The sequence below is a fragment of the Lissotriton helveticus genome, chromosome 12 (assembly GCF_964261635.1).
Source record: "Lissotriton helveticus chromosome 12, aLisHel1.1, whole genome shotgun sequence".
NCBI classification, from domain to species: Eukaryota; Metazoa; Chordata; class Amphibia; order Caudata; family Salamandridae; genus Lissotriton; species Lissotriton helveticus.
Genome location: NC_136073.1, coordinates 600,102,149 through 600,126,657, shown reverse-complemented (window position 1 = coordinate 600,126,657; position 24,509 = coordinate 600,102,149). Strand labels below are relative to the sequence as shown.

Sequence of the window (24,509 nt, the reverse complement as noted above, 5' to 3'; positions counted from 1 at the left end):
ATTGAACTTTTTTTTCAGAAACCCATGAAGCGGCAGTTTCTGAAAAACAAAAGATTCATGACTTCCACACTCTGGGAGTTTTCTCCCAAGGTGTGGAGATCATTATTGTTTTTTCCTGTCCCTCACAGGCAAGTTTTTTTGCAGTGATTGGCAAAAGAAAATGATTCTAGGCTTTGGTCGACTGAGCCATCAAAAAATCCACTGATTGAAAAGTTGTAGTCTGCCCACCTGTAAATAAGGCAGGTGGACAAAAGCTTGGAGGGCAGGGTACTCTGTCATATTTGCAACGGTATAACCTGTACGCCAACCTCCAAATCAGAGGCCTAATGTTTGTTATAGTCTTATTAAAGGCTCTGCAAAATATATAAAGAGGTGAAACAATCATAGACCTGCATTGAAATCCACCGGTTTCTCTCCTAGATATATATTGAGCATCATATTGTTACAAAGAAATATTTACTTTGATGAATGCTCATTTAATTTTTAATTGATTTATGTATTTACAGCTTTCTTTTGTCGCTAGTTGTGAAATAAACCTCTCTTTCTTTTACTGTCAATGTAGAAAAAATAGAGTGGTTAACATTTGAGATGTTATGACTTTTTCCGTTTGACCAGATTAATGTTTTTCTAATGTATAAGGTGTGTTAGATGTATTCATAATTCAAAACCTCTGAACGCAATATGCAAAAAATGTATTTAATAGTTACAAAAATCACAACCAAGTATACCATTATTTTGCAATAGAATCAGAGATAAAGCAGAACAGTTTTATTGTTGCATTTGTTATGGGTATCGGTGTGGGATGTTGTGTTTATGTTTGAGATAAGCTGTATAGAGTAAAGTTTGTGAGACTTATGATTTGGCGGGTATTGAGAGTGACAGTGGTGGTGCAGGAGTTGTTGGTCAGTATGTAGGTATAAATTATAGGATGTCTGGTCTGTGGGTTAGAATTTACCATGAGGCAGTTGATTTATTTGAGGGTAACATAGGGAGGGCTCTGCGCTCAACCAGGAGTAACCTTGACTTCTGGGCCTCCCTGCCTTTGTCGGTTGCGGGGCGTGTGGCATTATTAAAAATGATAACCCTCCCCCGTTTACTCTATTACTTTGTTACCCTGCCGATTTGGATACCTGGAAAGTGCTTTGCCCAATTCAACTCCATGGTTTCGAGCTTCCTGTGGGGAACAGGACGAAGAAGAGTGTCTCTGCCGACCATGATGCGCCCGCGTCAGGAGGGAGGCTTTGCAATGCCGAATTTGAGGCTTACTACAATGCAGCCCAGTTCCAATGGCTCACACAACGGCTGGCAGAGAAGCTGGGAATGGAGACAAACCAGAGAAGAAGGGACCTAGAGCTTCGTCACTTGAGTCGGATTTTGCTACCGTTCCCTATGAGGGAACGTGAGGTATCCAGGGATCTATGGGTCCTGAGGCAATGTTGGTATAGGGCTATACGACGCAATAAAGGGAGCCCGGCATATGCCCCTGAGATCCCGGTGTGGTTCTGTGAGGAGCTCCCCCATGGAGGAGATTAACAGCGGCTACATGACTGGGAGGAATCGGGGATCTCCTCCATTGGAGATCTGTATGAAGATGGTGCACTTTTACCATTTCAAGACCTCATGCAGAGGCACGAACTTCCTGCTCAGGACTTTCTCTTGCACGCGGGATTAACAGCTGCTGTGCGCAAGCACTGGAAAAAAGGGTTAGAGAAACCACGGGTCTTCCTTCCCTGCCAGTATGTGGTCACCTCTGTAGGTAGGATCAAGGCGGTGACGTGCTTGTATCGGAGGTTGACGCAGGGCTTGAGGACACCTCTGGAGGGACTGCATATTAAGTGGGAAACTGACCTGGGAACGCCTATACAGGAGAAACCTTGGGAATTGTTAATGGAACGGGCCTGGAAATGTTCCCGAAACGCGAGATTCCAACTTATTCAATTTTATGTATTTCATCGGGCGTATCTTACGCCTCACAAAATTAATGTGTTTTTTGGCTCCCACGCTACCTGCCCACGATGCAGTCTGGAGGGTGCGGTATGCATACACATGTTATGGGATTGTCCGCTGCTTCGGGGATTCTGGGGAGAGGTACTGGCCAAACTGACGGAGGTGATGGAGAGGGACCTGCAGAATACTCCAGTGGTGTGCCTGTTGCACTGGTTTCCCCACACTTCCCACAACAAAACCACCAGTAAGTTCCTAGACCTGGGGTTAGTTCTAGCCAAGCGTGAAATCACAAGCCATTGGAAGGCGGCCACGGCCCCTAGCGTTGCGCGCTGGCTAAGTGACTTTACTAAGTGGGCGGATTGCGAGGGGACGCTCCACCTCCAATTAGCTCGGAGGGCTGACAACGACAAATTCTGGGAGTCTGCGAGAGCCTGGGTGGCGTTGGTGGATTTGCTCAAGAATCCGACTGTGGATGATGACTGACCTCGCCGGCTATGGGTGCCCTCTTTATTATATGAGACTGCAACAACAGTTAGGGAGTTGAGAGAATGGGAGGAGCGAGCGTGGAAGTGGGAGTGTCCCTCCGGCGGAGATGTGGGCTACTGACATAGGACTAGGGTGGAGTAAGCAGAACACATTATGAGCATTACATGCGTGGCTAGGGAAAGCGACATGTCTGAGGGGGGGTAGGTGGTAGGGTTCGGGGGGTAGAGGGCAGGGAGTTTGAGTTGAAGGGGGGGATTTTGTTCGTTTTTATCCGTGCTGAAACATAGAGGCTGACAGTGCCTGCATAGGCTAAGAGCAACACAATTTAGCCCTGTAGAACTGTGTCTCGGGTTCACTGGGATATAACCCTTGCTATTAGAAAGGCCTCTATACGTGGAACAAATGGATGGACTAACAAAGACTTGGCAGGGCGAGGCAAAATCTGGATGGGGATACAATTATTGGTCAAGTGTTGCGAGACTAAGGTAATGAAGTTGCATGTATCGGTGAATTGTTTGTGCATTGCATGAAAACCTAATAAAATATGTTTTAAAAAAAAATTAAAAACTTATAGAATGTCTGGTGCAGGTGTTAATGTAGGGCTCTGAAGGAGGTGGAATGTAGTTACAGAAGTAAGCGAGACTTGAAGAGTAGGAAATGGCGTGTTTCCTATTGGTGGATTAAAAGCAATGGTCTCCAACTAATCAATCACATGTTACTAGTAGCTCGCAGACTCAAACGCTGACAGTGCTTGAGGATGCAGACTACCCTTTTCTGAAAATAATTTCTTCTTTTTCTACTTCTTTCTAGCCTCATTTTACATGTCTTTCTGTTTTCCTTGCTTTTATGTCTCTCTTTCATTTCTCAATGTATTTTATTCTCTCTTTCTTGCTGTCCTCTTTCTTTATTTTTCCCTCTTTCCCGCTTCCCCCTATTTGTTTACACTATCTCTTTCCTTCCCTCCTTTGTTGTGCATTCTTTTTCAGTTCTCTTTTTTTTTTCTTATTGGCTTAATAGTCTTCTTGATATTTTTCTTTCTTTTTTCTCATTTCAACCTCTATTTTCAATTTTTCCTCCATTTTGCAGTTTTTTGTATCTTTCTTACTATTTCTTTCTTCTCTTTTTCAATCTCGTGTCTCTCAGTAATTCTTTCCTTTCTTCTTTAATTTTTTCTTTTTTCTCCAATTTCTGTTTTTCTCTTTTCTTCGTTTATTATTCTTTCTTCTACTCTTACTTAATTTTCCTCCTTCTCTCCTTCTTTTCTTTTGTCCTATCTCCATCTTTCTCAATGTTTTTCTTTCTTTGGTTGTTTCCTTCTCCCCTTCTTTTTTTCAGTCTTATCTGTTTTCTCTGCCTTCATCTTCCCTCCCCTGTTATTCTTTTTCTGTATTTCTCCTTTTGGTGTTATTACTTATTGTTCTGTTTCTTTCTTTTTCTCCTTTCTTCATCCACAAGGATCTTTTCTTAATTCCACCTCTGACCTGATCTTCTCCCTTCTTTTTTCTTCTACTTTTTTCTCTTCTTTTTTTTCTTTCTTTCCTTCCATTGTTTTCTCGCTGTCTTTTTCTTTCTCTCACCTTCTTCCTTTATTCTTTCTCTGTTGTGCTCTTCATTCTTTTGCGTACTTCTTTTTTACCATGCCTTCTTTCTTCCTGTATTTACATTCATTCCTTTCCTAGTTTGTTTCTTCGTCTTTCATGTCTTCTTAATTGCTTTCTTCCTTCAATTCCTGCATTTGACTCTTTTCTCTGGGTATTTTGTCCTCGTTGTTTTTTTCCTTTATTTTGTTATTTCTTTCCCTATATTTCTCTTTCTTTCTTTCTTTCTTTCTTTCTTTCTTTCTTTCTTCTTTCTTTCTTTCATTCTTTCTTCCTTTCTTTCTTTCTTCCTTTCTTTCTGTTTTTCTTTCCTGATTTCTTTCTTTAGTTTGTCATTCTTTATTTTTGTTTTATTTATCTTCATCTCTTATACTCATCTCTCTTTCTCTCTATTTAGGTGTTTCAAGAGCAAAGGGACAACACTGATCCTCAGGGACCCCAATTGTAAACCTTTGCGTTACAGCTCCTGTTCTATTAATACTTTATGCTCCCTGTATCTGGAATGAAGAACTTAAGGGTACTCTAGGGGCAGTGTTTAAGTTATTTGGTCTCTGTGTGCATTTATAAAATTCCTATATTAGACAGTAGCTCAGGGAAGGTTTGAGACTTCTGATTTAAAGAGTGTAATTGAACTCTAGGAAAGAAGTATATGCTAGCTTGTTGTAACTGATGTCTTTTGTGATGCAGGAGTGTAGAACAGCAAACATTGGGATGTAGGTTTCATGTACGATGTAGGTAGTGAAAGTGTGGTATGGAAGTGCAGTGTAGATGCAGGTTATAGTTTAGCTGGTGGTGTCAGATTTCCCTACAAAAGTATGAGAGTGTCATGCTTACCATAATGTGCATTGCATAATGATGTTCAGTACACTCATTTTCTACAGGCAGACCATTTAAGGCACACTATTTCTTTCTTCCTCAGGACACACCCTAATATCAATATAATAATTCATCACTATCAACTCTAAAGTACTACTACACCAAACTAAAGGACCTGGAATGATAAAAAACACAACATTCAAACACTAGATAACACAAATGTAACTGTTGTCTTTTGAGTGCTAACAGCAGAGAAACTCCTTACTAAAACTTTTAAAAGGGAATAATTGAATATTACACCCACAATAGTATCAGAGATGGTAGTTAAAAAGTTCAGCACATTGCATTTTACTCCTTCCTAAAGAATTCTTTATGGAAATACATGAGAAACCGGTGTGTCCATAACAAAACTGTTTGGAACATGCCATATTTTATAGTTAATTACTTTTTTATCTGTGCAATGGTTTTAATTAACTATGCACTTTACAAATAAAACAGACTTACTTAAACGTACTTAGTTAATAAGGCCAATTGTAAAAATAATGTGTATGGATACAGTGTTACGTTAAGTGTTTGCAGTTTAATTGAAATAGAAATACTATCGCTGAATTTCAAACTCTGTGAAATCAAATATAACTTCTTGCTGCAGACACAGCTGAACTAGCACCTTATCTATCATATAGGTCCATCTGACATAATGTTATGACACAGTTGCAGCTGGTGTCAATGCAGTACTGCACATAGAGTTTTTCTGCTCTGCCTTCAATGAACGGCCCCAAGTGCAAGGTCAACATGTGGCCATACATACTGGATTTTCATACGGTACATCAGCCTGTCTGAGCGCTACTGATTTTCCTGCTAACAGCCCTTATTTTATTACATCTGTCATCCTTTGTCAAATTCTATTGAAGGTGTTGTACCTGAATAGCATGGTCAGAATATTGACTAACATAATACTCTGTACTAAACATTGTTCATAAACATTATTGCCACATTTAGGACATGATATTTATGTCAAACGATCGACTATTTTTAAAATTTTATTAGAATTCCATAGCAGCAAAATAAATAATACATAACTGAACACATACATCAAGACTTCCATCATTGCCCATTTTAAGCCCCAATCCTAACCAATGCCCTCGACATCAAGTTAACATGAGGTACAAACTATATGATACATAATAGACTAAATTACCCCGTCATATACTCCCTCACGGATGTACGTTGTTACAACGCGTGGTATTACCACGCGTACCGTTACAACGCGTATTTTACAACGCAAGTAGTTACCACGACTTGCGCTGTAGGGGTGTGGACTTAGGAATAGTTTAATTTACTATTCCAACACCAGCCTATGTACAGTAGGGAAGGTGTTGGAATAGTAAATCTACTATTCCTTGTCCTTTAGCGCCCTCCAGCGCAAGTCGTGGTTAAGACTTGCGTTCTAAAATACGCGTTGTAACGGTACTGCGGGGTAACATCCGCGTCGTAAAGGATGTTCCCCCTCCCTCACCACCCCCCAAATCATTAACCCTAATCTCCTTTTTCTATATCCTTTAACAGGATATAAACTGTATTCTATGTGGTACTCATTGAGAAACTTGGCCCGCCACATCTCAAAGGGCGGAGCCTCTTGCTGTAGCTAAAGTGATGCAATTGCCAACTGAGCAACCACCGTGGCCATAAAAATAGGATAACGGTGTTCATTTATAGCTGCCCCTGGCGGAAATCTTCCCCAATACCAAGCAACATCATAGACTGAGAAATTTTAACACAGTCCCCGGTTATTTCTGACAAAAACCTCTCTATAGATTCTATCAGAGTGTCCAATACCGCACATGCAAAAAACACGTGCACAATGTCTGCACTATCCTTTCCACAGCGGCAACACTTCCCACCATGCTGACCCCCCCACTTCATCATTTTAAGAGGGGTATGATACAAATTGAATAACATTTTATAATGATGACTTTTAAGGCTGGCTGCAGGAAAGATCCTCCCTGTCAAATCAATTGATTTTTCCAATGAGATTTCAGGGTTCCCCAACCATGTTCTCCATCTCATATTATATTTTTCTAGATCATCCTTTCTGCCCTCTAACAGTGTTTTATAAATTAGCTTGATGTTTCCCAGCTGTCTAATAGATTCTACAATTTTAAACTTCTTAATGCAAATAGGGTGTTTTCCCAGAAAGTCCCTTACTTGTAAGTATTTAAAAAATTGAGTTATGGGTAGATGGAATTTATCCGCCAACTCCGCAAATAAGTGTAATCTCCCATCATCATGATATAAGTCGCCAAGTCAGGTAATCCCCTTCCTTCTCAAGCCTAAGGCCACCTGGTCGCAGAAGATCAGGGGCAGCAGTCCTGTGGCATTAGTGGGGGTATACATGGAAAGTACTGGAATCTCGAAGCTTTTCCCTACAGTCTTCCAGACTTTAAACACAGCATTTAATACCTTGAAGTGTGTTCTTTTAAAATAACTGCTGTCCACTCTTTTGAATAGGCAATGCTTGACCTTTGACCCTAGAATCATCTGATAAATTGAGGGGGCTTTGGCCAGATTACTAATCTCTTCTCCAGTACGTAAAATACGTGCATTAACCAAAATACAGGAATAGTAATACAAAGCAAAGTCAGGGATAGACCATCCTCCTCTTTCTCAAGAAGGAGTCATATATCGAGCAGCCCTACGAGGTTTCCAAAGGGCCCACATAAACTTACTACAGAGAGATTGTAAATATGTAAATATTGAATTTGTTATAGGATACCTCCAGGGGCACAGCCCTAAAAAAATACATAACTCGCGGTAAGACATTCATTTTCAGAACGTTAGCTCTGCCACTAATGACAGATGGAGATTCTCCTACCTTTCAAGTGAGCATTTTACTCCCCAAATAATATCGCCCCAATTAACCTCAATGATCTCTTTAACAGAGGTACGGATCTTAATACCCAGATAGATAGCTTCCTTAATACACCTTGCATCCCCATCCATTGCTTGACTTGTACATAAAATTTAGGTTTTAGCAGTATTAAGTTTATACCCAGAAAGTGCCCCAAAAGTCTGCGCCAGGGATTCTATTTCAGGTATAGCGAGACAGGGATTACAAGTAACAATCGCTATATCATTGGCATAAACCATTACAGAATACTGTTCTTGTTGTACTTTACAAGGCAAAATATTTCTACTTTGTTCTAGCATAAGAATAAAAGGGTTAATATACAGCGCAGATAAAAGTGGTGAACAAGGACAGCCTTGTCGTGTGCCTCTAGAAATCGCGATGGTCTCTGAGTGATATCCCATTGAGCAAATTTTCACTGAGGGGAGATGATAAAGGGCGTTTAAAGCACGTATATAGCCCTGCCCGAAACCCATGTGTTGCAGTCCCCATGAGAGGAAATGCCACAAAACCCGGTCGAGCGCCTTTTAGGCATTGAGTAAAATCAGGCCAAGTTCTCGAGATTCTACCTGTACGATATCTTGGAGAGTAATTACTCTACGCACATGGTCTATGGTCCCTCTCCCAGGTATAAAGCTGTGCTGTTTTAACAATACTATTGATGGTATAATTTTTGCCAACCGTGTGGCCAAGATTTTAGCATAGATTTTACCTTTGGCATTAAGAAGAGAGATTGGATGATAAGACCCCGGTAATTCAGATGGTTTCCACTTTTTCTTCAACACACAAATATTGGCCTCGGACCAGGTTCGTGGAATCTCCCCTTTTTGTGAAGTTTGATAAACTTTTAGCATATCATTTTTTATCTCCTGAAAAAAGATCTTAAATACTTCCAAGGAGGGTCTGTCTGGTCCTGCAGCTTTCCCTACTGCAAGAGAATTTATGGCCTGCTCTAATTCCCCCATCCTAATAGGTTCAACATCCGTTTGAGCCAATTGGCCCCATAAAGTGGCTGGAAGTCCCATATCTGTCGGAGAAAGGCCCCCAGTATCGTTCTCTGTATATAATTCTGTATAAAAATCATGAAACACTATAAGAATTTCCTAGGGATCAGACACAATAACCCCATCCGTTCTTTATTCGTCCTCTTATATTTGCAATTTATAGGCTAAACATCGGCCCGTGGCCTCGCCATACTCATGGCACTCTTTTCTATATGTTTGATATTTTATGGCGCTCTCCTTGCTCGATTCTAGATTAATTTTGGCCTTACATCTCGCTAGATTATTCTGAAGTGATGTGGTGTTATATCCTGCAGCTAACCCGTTAACTAATTCCTCTTCGACAATCTTAAGCTCATCATAAAAAACCTGCAATGCCTGTTTCACTAATTTACATTTTAAATACGCAAGGCTCTGTGTTTCCCCTCTAAATCCAGCTTTGGATGTATCCCATGCAGTCCCTCAGGACGCGGAGTGTCTATTAATTTTCAAAAATTCCTTTATCCACACCTTCATGTGTTCAATAAATGTTTCATCCATCAAATGCTTCCTGTCAAATGTAAACGTTCTCGGGGCCACACCGAGCAAGTGCCAGGATTTCAACTACTACAAGTGCATGGTTCAAGGTCACCCTTGGGTATACACAGATTTAGTAATTGAAATAGAGCCTTGATGACCCGGGGTTTCCTACCTTTATAGTTTCGTCTCCAATTTTGAAAAGCTTCAGAGGTCAAATTTATATTAAGATCCCCACACAAGAATAACAGAATGGGCCATGTAGCAAGCTCCCCATTCAAATATTCCAATATTGGGGCTTCATCAAGGTTAGAGCCTTATATTGTACAGAGGGTAAATATAACCCCCCCCTGTCCTACATTCCACAATGGCCCAAAATCAGCCCGATGTGGATACACCACATCGGGCTGAATCACCCGAAGCTCTCTGGAGACCCTCTGCCTTTTATTATAATTATTTAACCCGCACACATTCAGTGTGCATATTCGAAGGCCTAAATTTGCCATAAATTCAAGGTTGCCATACCTACAGGCCTATAAGCAAACCTTTTAACCCTCTGTACTTTTCTTTGCTGCTATGAATCTTCCTTTTTCTTTTACTTTTACCCCCCACCCTCCTCCTTACCCTCTCCACCATCCTCACCCCCAACACCACCCCAACAGCACACCCCAGAGCCCCACTACCTCGAGGCTTTAGGACTGTTAGTCCTAGTGGTGACATGCTCCCTACACCCAAAAGTCCCTCCCACACCCGTGAAGTCCCCCAACAATTGAACCTAACAAAAAAACCATTAACCTACAGATCAATAGGTCACAGACAGTATGCATACTCATTCTCTTCCCCCATGACATAACCTGTTGCAACAGCTGGGGGGTATACAACTTCATAAACAAGAGTTATGCAAATAATTAAGAATAAGAGCACAAAAGGAAGCTGCAATTTGATAATGATTCTATAAGCCTAATCCCTCCTTATCCTTCTTTGAGTGTTTGCAGAAACTCTTTCGTCAAAATTTCAGAGGTGAAAAACCTAGTATTCCCTTTATGGATGATTTTAAGTTTGGCCGGTTGTAGTAAGAAAGCTTGGGCCCCCTTAGTTTGAAATGGTAGAATAAGCTGAGGTAATTGCCAGCGTTTCTCTACCGTCTGATGGCCGTAATCTGGCCTAACAAAAAATTCAACCCCCTTGCCAACTCTTTTCCTATCGAGGCGGGCAAGATCGGAAACTGCTTCTCGTGCCAAAAAGTTGTTAAATTAAATCAGTATGGCCCTTGGTTTAGCCACTTCTGCCGACTGACCTGGCCGGGCCCGGACAGAAAAGGGAAAACGGTGAGCCCTCTGAATCCTCTGTCTGCCAGTCCCATTGAGTTCATTCTGGAAACGCCTCAGTAAACAATTCAATAATAAATTACGAGGGTCCTGTCCTTCAACCCCCTCAGGAATTTGAAAGACTCGCAGATTGTTCCGCCGAGCTCTGTTCTCCAAATCAATAAGTTTCCATAGCATCGTCTTTTGTGAAGCTAGTTTATCCTCCAAATACGAAATACAGGCTTCTGCCTCGGTAATTCTTGCAGTAAACTCTGAGCAAGTCTTGGCGATACGCCGTACTGAATTTTGTAATTTACGACAGACATTCTGTGTCCTTTGGCTTTCTAATCGCGTTTCCTCCCTGTAGTAATCACTGTTCGATATATAAGACTCAAGGATACCTCTTCTGATGGCTCTAGTGTTCTACGCAGCACAGAGGGGTCAGATTTATCCGGGGTTCTAACCATTGACTTTTGCACCGGTAAAGAGGAATTGGCAAAGTAGCAAGACTCCTCTGTCAAAGCCCTTTTCTTCCGCATTGTCTGGGGGCTCCCCTCCGATGAATCCCTTTGCGTATCCTCAGGGGGTGTAGTACTATGCTCACTCAGTTCATCCCAATGTTGAGCCATATGCGTTTTCCCATTTCTCATCATCTCCTCACTGGATATATCCGAATGTTCTGATAATGACAAGAACTTATCCACAAGATCCACCAACTCCGCCTCCTTCGTTAGTGAATCTAGACTGTGTGACTCTGTCCCATTAAGAGCCCCAGCCAAGCCAAGCGAGCCATTTTTGCTTCTAACCACAATGTTATTATCATTACAAAGCTTCTGTGGTACAACTGGTTCAGTATCTTGGCAACCCAGTTCCAGGGGTTCACCCCACTGTTGTTCACTCCTGCAGGATTGCGCCCATCCTTTTTACCAGCGCCGTTAGCCAGATCCATATTGCTGCCAGATATTAAATTGTCCACGGCAACAGCGTCATACAGAGAAATCTGCTGAGCACCTGAACTCTCCTTCATGATGACCGGGGGAACCAACAACAGCTTCAACACCCAATGTTCCTAGGAGCTTGTCTGTTTGGGGATTCGGAACACCCCGGATCCCTGTTTTCCCACTCTTCCCACCTTTACCTTGTGAGAACATTTGCGGGATAGTGCATTTTGCGGGACTGACCATGCCCGTAGACTTACCACGGGCACAGCTCTGGCCTTTATTTGTTTTACCATTGAGATTAGAGGCCTACTTACGGCTCAGCGGCTCCGCGGTTTTTCCTACCGTTCCGGAGACAGTTCCAACGGCTGCCACTGTAGCAGCAGCGGTAGCACCATCAGCCAGGGCCTGGGCTTTCCCTCTAGCTCCTTTAGGCGGCATTATCGGTGTTCTGCAATATCCTGTTCTCGACTCTCCAGTAGTTTTGCCTGCAACAGTTGCTGCTGCTCGGCTCGGCGTCTACGCCAGGCCACTTGCGGCTACAATGTATCCAAGTCGGATTTTGCTGAGATAACCTGAACATGCCAATAGTACCAGGACTGAGCTTCGCACACCTCGGTAAGTGCTCAGACCCACTTTCAGCCTCTTGTCCTCTCACTATTAACAGCACATCATCTTCACGGGTGTAGGAGGACAGGGCTACCATCTCACATGACTGAGCTGGCGGCCGCCATCTTGCCTCTGTCAAATGATATTCTATATGTAATATTCTGATATATAGTTCTGTTGATTTCTACATTCCCACCCACTGTAAAACTAAGACAGTGTTCTCGTTATAAGAGCTGCTATATTTCTTGTAACTCCCATGATATCCCCAATCCAACAAAATCTCTTCTATTTCCTTTGGGAAACTGATTAGACTTTTTCATGTCAGTAATATCTTGTTTTTTTTGTGCCCCATTGCGTCTCCCATGCACTACTTCTGCCAGGCTCTCTACTCACATCCATTGTGGCGACAAGTTAATCATCCTGTGCAACATTTTTCAGATACTTTGAGAGAGCCATCTGTATAACCCTGTTAACCATTCAATCGCATCACTGCGAGTTTCCATACCGGCTGCAGACCATGAAGGAACTATCTGGAATACAAAAGTTCTGGCTGAATGATCAGAAGTAATTCTGCTTTGCCCTGAAGGTTCTGAGGTTTTCCAAGACTGAATGAACGATCACCATCTGTCGGTGAGAACCTGTTGCTTACCGAGTCCGTCAAGATGCTATCCAGAGTGTCAGCAGTCACCAACATGTTGCTCATTGTCACCTCCCTTTGAGTGATGGTAGTATACATACAATGTACAATGGTTAGTTCCTGCTGGAGTGTTAACTGGAAGAAAAAGTAAATGTCATACATGTGATTAACAGAGTCAATCAGGAACTTATTCACAAACATACTGCAAAATGCTTATCTCAAAACCTTTGTCTGAAGACCTCTGCCTCCACCTCTCTTATCTTTACTACAAGATCTTTGCCCTACACATACAACTATAATTTTGTACTACCCGTGGTAGGGATGGGAGTGAGTGGCTGGAAAACAGGTAATAGTTATTACTAAATGGGAGAGCTTTAGGTAAAGGTAGATTGGGTATATATATTCATTAAAAACTAAAGGTTATAGGGAGGTTACAGTTAAGTTCAGATTTTCCACACTCAAAACCATAGAAACCATAGAAATTCAGCAGTTATAGCTAGAGTTATCTCAAGTAACTATAACTTGTGCCTAAGGTAATTATAACTCAACCCCGCCATGAACTGTTATCTCATCAACAATTTGACAGCAAATGTTGCACTGATATTATCAATAATATCAGAGAAGATGTCACAAGTGAAGTAAAATGTGAGGTGCATGGTGACCTTGCGAGTTATAGTTGCCTTAGGGCACAAGGTATAGTTACTCCCCATTAGTAACAGTGCCGGGCCATTGGGAATGGGGTCCCTAGGGCTTGAATCAGCCCGGGGAGGGGGTCTGCGAGCCCCCTCACCCTTCTTACCTTTATCTGTACCCCAGAAGATGGAGTCCGAGGCTGAAAACGGTAAGGGGCCTATGTGCTGCCCTCTCAATATTTTATAAAGCTGGGCCCCGGGAAATGGGGACATCAGGGTTGGCTCATCCTTGGGAAGTGGGCCACGTACTCCCCTGACCTATATGCATATACAAAAATTGATGTGCCCTCAAGTAATACAACTGGTGCTATGTAAAGCGCTTTGATACCCGATTCGGGTCAAGTTTGCGCTATATAAAACTCTGTAAAAAAAAAAAACATGGGACCTTACCCGCCCAGGGAATTAAAGAAAACAAGCACAGGAGACTGTACTTGTTTATTTTTTTTTGATTTGGCCACAGATCCTCTGGAAAATCAGAGAAAATTTTAAATCTAAACATTTTTGCCCAGACACGGTTACCTGGGCCCCCCCGCAACCAGTCCTAGGGGGTCAGAGTATTCCTACCCCGCCCAATTGCATTTTTTTCCTGTTTTTTTTGTGAGTCAGGCCAAGTCCTGAGTCCCAAGATGTCTCCCACTACTTTCTAGTAGAAGTGTTGGCAGCCAATCAGATCTCACTATGAGAACTGTCGAATCTGCAGAACCACTGCGTCTCTATATATACATATATATTTGTTTTACTTAAAAACTACTAAACAGATTTAAACCAAATTACGAGAGCATGCTTTCTGTCAAATTTGGTGTAATTCCATTCAGAGTTCGGGCTATAGTTACGTTCAAAATTCCTATGGGAAATTACATGAGGAAAAGTTGTTTTGGGTCCTCCTACCTAATGGCAACTGCTAGTAGGTGATTTAAAAATATATGTAAATAAACAAACAAAGGATCCCTATACTCTCAGTCCTTCTTGCAATGGTTGTCTCTTCAGATTTCAAGCCGTGCAGTGTCTCTGGGCATTTTTTGTTGCTCAAGTGAATATGGAGAGTGGATAGTCTATAGATAGATCTATTATTCACTATAAAAACAAAGGGTACAGGAACGTTATAGTTAGGCTCAGATTCCACTTATACAAAATCTGATCTAACTATAACTTACGGGCCCGCAATACACTGTTTATTACCTCACATATTACATCACTCATGACATGGTCAGTGACATCACTGAGGACATCACTAATGACATTATCCACAGAACTACTCACACACCCTCTCACACTCCTATATAACCTCTCATGCACCCACTCACACACCCACACAATCACTCACAGACCCATACAAGTACTCACACAACCACTTACTCATCAATAAAGCCACTCACACACCCACTTATAGTGAAGATTCGTCAAACTACGCCAAAGATATAAACAAGTTACAAAACCCTTTTCCTATGGAAACATGGTCCAATGTCCAAACTATAACTACCTACTGGCATCCGCCAGTAGGTAACATGGCATACATCTATATATACATATTGTCAGCATACAAATATTTATTCGGCTATGATCACAACCGTACAAGAACATAAAATGACATGTTTATAAAATAGTAAAAACTAGTGGGCTTAACATTTTATTTAAAGAAATACGAATGTGTCAACAGTAACAATACATTATATAATCTCATGCATCACATCAAGGTTAATCAGGTCTAGATTGTCTTGATCTCAAAGCAGCATGTAGAAAGCATGAAACAGCAAAAAGATAATGCTTGATCATCAGACGCTGCAGATACATAAGTGCCAGGTATCCTTGTGAGAAGTTCAGAACTTTCAGTAACGGGAAAAGGAACTGCTTCCTAGGCAGGCTCAAATATTTGCAAAACAAAATGTAGGGTAGCCTGTGGAGACATATTGTTGCATCCACAGGGCCCTAAGTGCCTGAAAGAGACTGACCACTAGATGTGGTCAAAAGATGATGTAGCACGTTAACTGTAGGAACTAGGGTCACCAGTTCCCCGGGGGTAGCCTGGCACGAGCAGGTTGGCACCCGAAAGCTCAGGTGTTAAGTGACTACACAGCACACGCATCCACTGAGACAATAAGTGCACACAAGGACATAGACCACACCAGTTACGTTTGATTCAAATTAATAAGCTTTTATATAAGATTAGAATCAGGGCAATCAAAAATTCACAGTAGTAATACCTTATTAGTTTCCCTTAAAAGCACATGTGTCTCATCACTCGGCAATAAATACTTAAATGAATAAATATTAAATATTAGATAACCGTGGGCTTGGCAACAACCTTGCTCCTAACCAGCACCTGCAAGGAAATCTTTATAAAGACATTCAAATAACATTGCATCAAGCATCAATGACCATTTCTTCATGTAAGCAACCATCTCATTTAGTGACTAATAGCATCCAGGAAACGTTGCCTTGGACAAGAGTAAACCGTCCATTAAGTAGGAGTAAAATATTTCATTCGGTATTAATGGACATCACAGTGAAGATTGGGCATCAGCTCATTAGGCGAGAGAACTGGGCATTCATTAAGGCACAGATACCCCTGTAATCAGCCAAAGCACTTCCTTATACAACCATTACCCTAGCATCAGGGCCTACACCAGCTGGCATTCGTCTGGACCCCAGGCAGGGGTTAACCAATGTCTCGGCCCAGTTCAGAGGCCTGGCAGTCTTGCAGGAACTTCTCCCCCACCCAGAGTCATCTAAGTCCAACAGGGCCCAACCACGATGTTCCCCGGGGGAGGGGCGAAGTCGGGGCCTTCTCCGGCCTTCCGCCCTCCTCCCCTGGGGGTTACCTTCTATCTTCAGCCCTCCGGGGCCCTTGCGGTGGGTCAACTGGTGTAGGAGGGCTCGGGCTCCTTCGGGAGCTCTCCGGTGGTCTGGCACTGTGGGGGCAGTCGCCAGGTACACCTGGGCTTCACAAGGCCCCGCGGGTGCAGCAAGCAGGAGGGGATCTCTCGCTCTCGTCGAGCGCTGCTGCGGGATCTGCCCGGGGTCCCAGGCCTACCGAGTCTCACTGGGCCCAGGACTAATCGTAGGAGACAGGGAGGAGGTGTGCCCGCAGCTGCCGGTTGCAGAGCAGCCTGCGGGGTGTGTAGGCCTCACGCTCGACAGCAGGCAGTGGTGGAGGGGGCACGGCTAGTGACGCGGCAGGCGTCCCCTCACCATGTGACAGGGGAGGCAACTGCTTCGGGCCCGGAGCGGCCTTGTGGAATGTGGCGGCGGCCCTCTCCTGGTCCCGGGGGCCGCCGAGGGGGTGATGAAGGCAGCACCGGCCCAGGGAGTGCCGGGCTGCGACGGTGAGTTCCGCAGCGCGCTCAGTCTTTCCAGCGCTGAGGGAGCAGTCTCAACTCTAGCGTTTCGTGACAGAAAGTGGCTCTGGCCTCACACCGCTTCATGACAGAAAGGGGCTCTGGCCTCACAGCGCTTCCCAGGGGGGGCACAGTTAACGAGCGCTGGATAGATAATGCAGGCAAAATAGCCGTTGCAGCTATCAGGCAGGTCAGCGTTCTAGCGCTGAGAGGGAGGGGAAGAGCGCTTCTAAGGTGGCCCAAGTCACTTCAGGTTTAGGCCCGCAGTTCAGTCAGGGGGGGTTGGCGCAGAGAGGGGAGAGCGCTTGACAGGCAGATCAGTACCTGGTTGATCCCCCAAGATTCCTGGTTAGCGCGGGAAAGCTTCTTCTTGGCGCTTGTTGGTTCTGACGCCCTTTCTTTGTAGTTCCTTGGTTTCTTGAGGGGGGGGTTTGAGTTGAAGGCTTGACGGCAGGTCACTTCAGGTGGTCCCTGGGTTCCCCTCCCGCCGGGCCAGATCAGTTGGCTAGTTCAGGGTTCCTCACTCTACTTGGAAGGCAGCACCTAAGCCCTGTCACTACCAGTGGCATATGCCCCTGACTAGGCCCTACCGCCTAAATCTCCTGCGTGGGTCCTCCGGGTCAGTGATGCCCCAACTCTCTACTCTGCTCTGACTGGAAAGTTTCCCTCCCTTTCCTTATATAGCGACAGTTGGCAGTTGGCAGTGGCAGTTGGTGTCACCTCCCCTGTTCTAGAAGGTTCCAGGAGCTTCCCACATTCTAGCTATGGGCAGGCTGGCAGGCTGGCATTGCTACATTGTTTAAGGGTTCCAGCCAGCTCCGGGCTACTAGAGTGCACCTAAAAAGACCACTCTGCAGTAGCAGGGGTCAGTGGCAGCCATCTTAGGGGAAGAGAGCAACTGCACCTTAACATTGGGAAACAATGGGAAGGTGCCCAGAGACCTAAGGCCAACAAAAAGTAGCTGGGAAAAATGAGGCCAGGGTGAAAAAAAATAGGGAAGACCACCCTAGGGCTGACAGGTCTAACATGCATCCCCCCCCTGCCGAAAGAGGTGAGAGCTACCCAACCTCTAGGGCGTTCTCGTCACTAAGGCGGAAAAACCGGGAGAGACCGTCAGCATTGGCGTGGTCAACTCCGGGCCGATGTTCCACCCGAAAGTCCATCCCCTGTAGGGAAATGGACCACCTTAGCAACTTGGGGTTTTCGCCTCTCATCTGCATGAGCCAGCGAAGGGGTCTGTGGTCGGTTTGAATGAGGAAGTGAGAGCCAAAAAGGTATGACCTCAACTTCTTGAAGGCCCAGACCACAGCGAAGGCGTCTCGCTCGATGGTACTCCATCGCCGTTCCCGAGGGAGGAGTCTTCTGGAGATGAAGGCCACAGGTTGGTCCTGGCCATCGTCGTTGAGTTGCGAAAGCACAGCGCCTACGCGTGCTCTGAGACATCCGTTTGCACGATGAATTCTTTCTGGAAGTCAGGAGTGGCCAGCACCGGAGCTGTGCACATCGCGCGCTTCAGTGTTTCGAATGCCTCCTGGCAAGCAGCCTTCCAGGTCACCTTGCGGGGCTGCTTCTTGGACGTTAGCTCAGTCAAGGGGGCTACAATGGTACCATATCCCTTGACGAACCTGCGGTAGTATCCCGTGAGGCCGAGGAAAGCTCGGACCTCAGTTTGGGATGGTCTCAATTTTGGCCGGAGGGGTTGCACCTTACCCCCGCCCACCAGGTTTCCGAGGTACACGACAGATCCCTGTCCAATCTGGCACTTGCTAGCCTTGATGGTGAGGCCAGCGCGTTGCAGAGCCTGCAGCACCTCCTGGAGATGCTGCAGATGGTCCTCCCAGGTGCTACTGAAGACAGCTATGTCATCCAGGTACGCTGCTGAGAAGGACTCCAGGCCAGACACCACCTTGTTCACCAACCGCTGGAAGGTGGCCGGAGCATTCTTGAGCCCGAAGGGCATCACTCTGAATTGGAAGTGGCCCTCGGGGGTGGAGAACGCTGTCTTCTCCTTCGCTCCATCGGCCATGGCAATCTGCCAGTACCCTGATGTCAAGTCGATGGTGCTGAGGTACGTGGCTGCTCCCAGCCGGTCAATCAGCTTATCCGCCTGTGGGATCGGGTGAGCATCTGTCTTGGTGACAGAGTTCAATCCCCGATAGTCCACACAGAACCGAAGTTCTGGTGTGGTGCCCGGTGGGGCCACTTTCCGCACCAACACGACCGGACTAGCCCACGGGCTGCTGGAGGGTTCGATCACCCCCAGCTCCAGCATTTTGGCCACATCACCCTGGATGCTGTTCTTCACTTTCTCAGACAGCCGGTAAGACTTGGTTTTTACGGGCGGACTGTCCCCTGTGTCCACATCATGGGTACACAGATGTGTAATTCCCTAGGTGCAGTGATGGTCCTCAGAGGAATAGCCTCTGGGTACCGAGTGGTGTGGTCCACTAACACCAAGATGAACCAGTGTCCCACAGAGGTCGGAGGGTCTAACGGCCCAACGATGTCGATACCGACCCGCTCAAAAGGGGTCCCGACGACCGGGAGTGGTTCCAAAGGGGCCTTCACTTTGGTCCCCGTCTTGCCACTTGCCTGGCAAGTCTTGCAGGTCTTGTAGTAGGTGTCAGAGGCAACTCTCATCCTGGGCCAATAAAAATGTGGGACTAGCCTTGCAAAGGCCTTGTCCTGGCCCAGGTGTCCAGCTAAAGGAATCTCATGCACCAATTCCAATAAGAAGGCCCGGTAGCATTGGGGGACCACTAAGGCCCTCGAGGATCCATGCACCGGAACCTTAGGCTCAGTGTAAAGGAGGCCATTCTCCAGGTATACGTGAAAACTGCCGGTCTCCTGATGAATCGCTTGGGCTTCGGCCTGCCGCCGCATGCCTTCAAGCGTGGGGCACTCCTTTTGCGCCCGACAGAATTCCTCCCGGGTAGGCCCTCCTTCCACATGCCACTCGGCAAGGGTCGGCAAGTCCCCCACGGGAACAACATCCACCTCCACGGACTCCGGGGGTACCTCCACAGGCTCCCCATTCATCACACGGGGTGTGCCCTCCACTCCATTCTCCCCTTCAGGACCAGCATTGGGTTGGGCCATTGTCTCAGGCTCCAACCCGAGTTGAGTTTCTTGCCGGGCAGCCATGGACCGCGTGACCACGCAAGTCCACCCTGGTAACCCCAGCATCTCAGTGTGGGCCTTAAACTCCACTTCCTTCCAGGTGGTATGTTCCAGGTCGTTTCCTAGCAGACAGTCCACAGGCAAGGCAGGGCTTATCGCAACTCTCAACGGACCTTGAACTCCTCCCCACTCAAAGGGAACCTGAGCCACGGGATAGTAGCTCAGACTGCCGTCAGCCAACACGGCCGGATGGAACACATCAGGTACTACTTGCTAAGGGGACACTAGCCGCCTCACTACAGTGGTCATGCTGGCACCTGCGTCCCTCAGAGCGTCCACCTCCTCCCCATTGACCTTCACCCTCTGCTGGTACTTAGCAGTATTCCATGGTAAGGGCGTCACTGGGACCATCTCTCTATCCCCAAGTGAAACCAGGGTCAGGCCTGTCCACTTCCCCTCCCTATCTAGGGGCAGCTCCATCCCAAGCGCTACACTAGCCACCCCAGGACTCTTGCCACCTGTGGGGGCTGGGGGTCGTTTGCGACACTGGGCATCTCCCTTGTAGTGTCCAACCTCCCCGCATTCATAGCACCGGACAACTTTTGGCTGCTGACTCTTGGGGAACTGGACTGAGGTGGGGCACCTACTCCTCTCTCAAACTGTCTAGTTTGTGGGCCTCGTGAGAACTCCTTCTTTTTATCTCCCCCCTCTTTCTTTTGGGGGCCGCCCTGTCCGCCTTTCAGGCCATCTCCCCCAGGGGCCTTGTGTGACACCTGGGTGCTGACCCAAGTATCCGCCTCCTCCGCAAGCTCACGGGGATCAGTCAGCTTGCGGTCCACCAGATGTTGGCGAAGCTCCAGAAAACATATATCCAAGAGGTGCTCTCTCAAAAAAAGATTGTACAGGCCCTCATAATCATGCACCTCGCTGCCACGCACCCAACCATCCAGAGCCTTACGGGCATAGTCAAAGAAATCCACCCAATTCTGAGTGGACAGCTTATGGCTGTCACTGAACTTTTGGCGATACCTTTCAGGGTTGAGGCCAAACTTTTTAATGAGCGCCTCCTTCATGGGGGAATACCTGAACTGGTCTGCCTTATCCAAGTACAGGAGGGTGTCCCTGACGTTGGGAGGTATATAACGATACAGGCCACCTCCCCAGTGTTTCTCAGGCACCCCATGGGTGGTCAAAGCCACTTCATACGCCTTCAACCACCTAGCAATGTCATCCCCCTGTGTGTAGCTCGCGATCACCTCCTTGGGTAACCAAAATCTGGGCTGCTGTTTAACCCCTTGTACGCTGCCACCATTGGGACTTCCTGGCGCACCCAATTGCAATGCTCGCAGCTCCATTTCTTTAAGCTGGAGCTCGTGCGCCAACTTCCTTTCCTCCATAGCTAACTTTTTTTCTTCCAAAGCAAGCTTCTTATCTTCCCTTTCTCTTTCCCTCTCGTGCTCTAGTTTGGCAAGCTCCCACTTCAATCGCCTTTCCTCCCTCCTGTCCTCATACTCCTGCGATGACGCACTCCCCCCAGATACACTACTCCCTGCGCTGGAACGTCTTCCTGGCAACACATTGTCGGACATATCAATGTTGAGCAGGCCTGGGTCTTCTGGAGTGCCCGCCATCCCTCCTGCTCCCCATCCCCTCTTTCCTCTGGGTGGGCCCTTACCCATGCCCTCAAGGCGGTACGGAGTTCTTCCTTTGCGGCTCTCCACCCAACCGGCACCCCCATCCCCTGACAAAATTCCCTAAGCTGCACCACTGTGTACTCCTCCAGATCGGCTAGCTGGAACTCCATTTTGCCAGGTGGAGACCCAGATAAAATCAAGGAAAGCTATTAGGACGTGGGTACAATACTGGGTCAACACAGGTCTCTGCACACTCTACAGGCTAAACAGTGGGAGGGGTTAATTGAGAAAGGTTGTAGGCACGATAGGTGTCCAGTCTAATTGCAGCGCACTCTGTCCCACTGGAGGGTGCTGTATAGTCACAGGTCCTGGATCCCACTGCTCGCCACCAAATGTAGGAACTGAGGTCACCAGTTCCCCGGGTGTAGCCTGGCATGAGCAGGTAGGCACCTGCTCATGCCAGGTGCCTACGTGGCATGAGCCAGGTTAAGTGACTACACAGCACACGCATCCACTGAGACAATAAGTGCACGCAAGGACATAGACCACACCAGTTACGTTTGATTCAAATTAATAAGCTTTTATATAAGATTAGAATCAGGGCAATCAAAAATTCACAGTAGCAATAACTTATTAGTTTCCCCTAAAAGCACATGTGTCTCATCACTCGGCAATAAATACTTAAATGAATAAATATTAATTATTAGATAACCGTGGGCTTGGCAACAACCTTGCTCCTAATCAGCACCTGCAAGGAAATCTTTATAAAGACATTCAAATAACATTGCATCAAGCATCAATAACTATTTCTTCATGTAAGCAACCATCTCATTTAGTGACTAAAAGCATCCAGGAAACTTTGCCTTGGACAAGAGTAAACCGTCCATTAAGTAGGAGTAAAACGTTTCATTCTGTATTAATGGACATCACAGTGAAGATTAATGGACATCACAGTGAAGCTCTTTTCTGTATAGGGTTTTCCTTTTTGGTTTCTTTTTTCTTTCCAGCTTTTAGTTGTTATGTTTGTTACTCTGCATAAGTTCTCTTCGCTAAAGCGCCGGGATGCTCCTTTGGAGTAGCCGTGCGCTATAGAAGAAAATAAATAACATAACATAACATAACATCAGCTCATTAGGCGAGAGAACTGGGCATTCATTAAGGCACAGATACCCCTGTATTCAGCAAAAGCACTTCCTTATACCACCATTACCCAAGCATCAGGGCCTACACCAGCTGGCATTCGTCTGGACCCCAGGCAGGGGTTAACCAATGTCTTGGCCCAGTTCAGAGGCCTGGCAGTCTCGCAGGAACTTCTCCCCCACCGAGAGTCATCTAAGGCCAACAGGGCCCAACCACGATGTTCCCTGGGGGAGGGGCGAATTCGGGGCCTTCTCCGGCCTTCTGACCTCCTCCCCTGGGGGTTACTTTCTATCTTCGGCCCTCCGGGGCCCTTGCGGCGGGTCAACTGGTGTAGGAGGGCTCGGGCTCCTTCGGGAGCTCTCCGGTGGTCTGGCACTGTGGGGGCAGTCGCGAGGTGCAGCCGGGCTTCACGAGGCCCCACGGGTGCAGCAAGCAGGAGAGGATCTCTCGCTCTCGTCGAGCGCTGCTGCGGGATCTGCCCCGGGTCCCAGGCCTACCGAGTGTCACTGGGCCCAGGACCAATCGTAGGAGACAGGGAGGAGGCGCGCAAGCAGCTGCCGGTTTCAGAGCAGCCTGCGGGGGCGTGTAGGCCTCACGCTCGACAGCAGGAAGTGGTGGAGGGGGCGCGGCAGGCATCCCCTCACCATGTGACAGGGGAGGCAACAGCTTCGGGCCCGGAGCAGCTTTGTGGAATGTGGCGGCGGCCCTCTCCTGGTCCCGGGGGCCGCCGAGGGGGTGATGAAGGTAGCACCGGCCCAGGGAGAGCCAGGCTGCGACGGTGAGTTCCGCAGCGCGCTCAGTCTTTCCAGCGCTGAGGGGGCAGTCTCAACCCTAGCGCTTCGTGACAGAAAGGGGATCTGGCCTCACAGCGCTTGGTGACATAAAGGGGCTCTGGCTTCACAGCGCTTCGTGACAGACAGGGGCTCTGGCCTCAAGCGCTTCCCAGTGGGGGCACAGTTGACGAGCGCTGGATAGATAATGCAGGCAAAATAGCCGTCGCAGCTATCAGGCAGGTCAGTGTTCTAGCGGGGGGGGGGGGGAAGAGCGCTTCTCAGGTGGCCCAAGTCACTTCAGGTTTAGGCTCGCAGTTCAGTCAGGGGGGGTTGGCGCAGGGAGGGGAGAGCGCTTGGCAGGCAGATCAGTACCTGGTTGATCCCCCAAGATTCCTGATTAGCGCGGGAAAGCTTCTTCTTGGCGCGTGTTGGTTCTGACGCCCTTTGTTTGTAGTTTCTTGAGGGGGGGGGTTTGTGTTGAAGGCTTGACAGCAGGTCACTTCAGGTGGTCCCTGGGTTCCCCTCCCGCCGGGCCAGATCAGTGGGCTAGTTTGGGGTTCCTCACTCTACTTGGAAGGCAGCACCTAAGCCCTGTCACTCCCAGTGCTAAATCTCGTGTGTGGGTCCCCCAGGTCAGTGATGCCCCAACTCTCTACTCTGCTCTGACTGGAAAGTTTCCCTCCCTTTCCTTATATAGCGACAGTTGGCAGTGGCAGTTGGTGTCACCTCCCCAGTTCTAGAAGGTTCCAGGAGCTTCCCTCATTCTAGCTATGGGCAGGCTGGAAGGCTGGCATTGCTACATTGTTTAAGGGTTCCAGCCAGCTCTTGGCTACTAGAGTGCGCCTAAAAAGACCACGCTGCAGTAGCAGGGGTCAGTGGCAGCCATCTTAGGGGAAGAGAGCACCTGCACCTTAACATTGGGAAACAATGGGAAGGTGCCCAGAGACCTAAGGCCAACAAAAAGTAGGTGGGAAAAATGAGGCCAAGGCGAAAAAAAATAGGGAAGACCACCCTAGGCCTGACAGGTCTAACATTAACTTTGAATCGTACCAACA

At 46.8% G+C, this 24,509-nt stretch overlaps 1 protein-coding gene across 2 annotated transcripts in view; it reads right to left on the bottom strand.

The window, feature by feature from the left end:
• LOC144798692 (uncharacterized) overlaps window positions 1-24,509 on the bottom strand; it is an 87,196-nt gene that overhangs the window by 6,006 nt on the left and 56,681 nt on the right. For both annotated transcript variants that reach the window (XM_078669691.1, XM_078669692.1), the window contains exon 5: window positions 12,773-12,895. In XM_078669691.1, coding sequence (XP_078525817.1) covers window positions 12,773-12,895 — 123 coding nt within the window. The remainder of the gene's footprint in view (window positions 1-12,772; window positions 12,896-24,509) is intronic.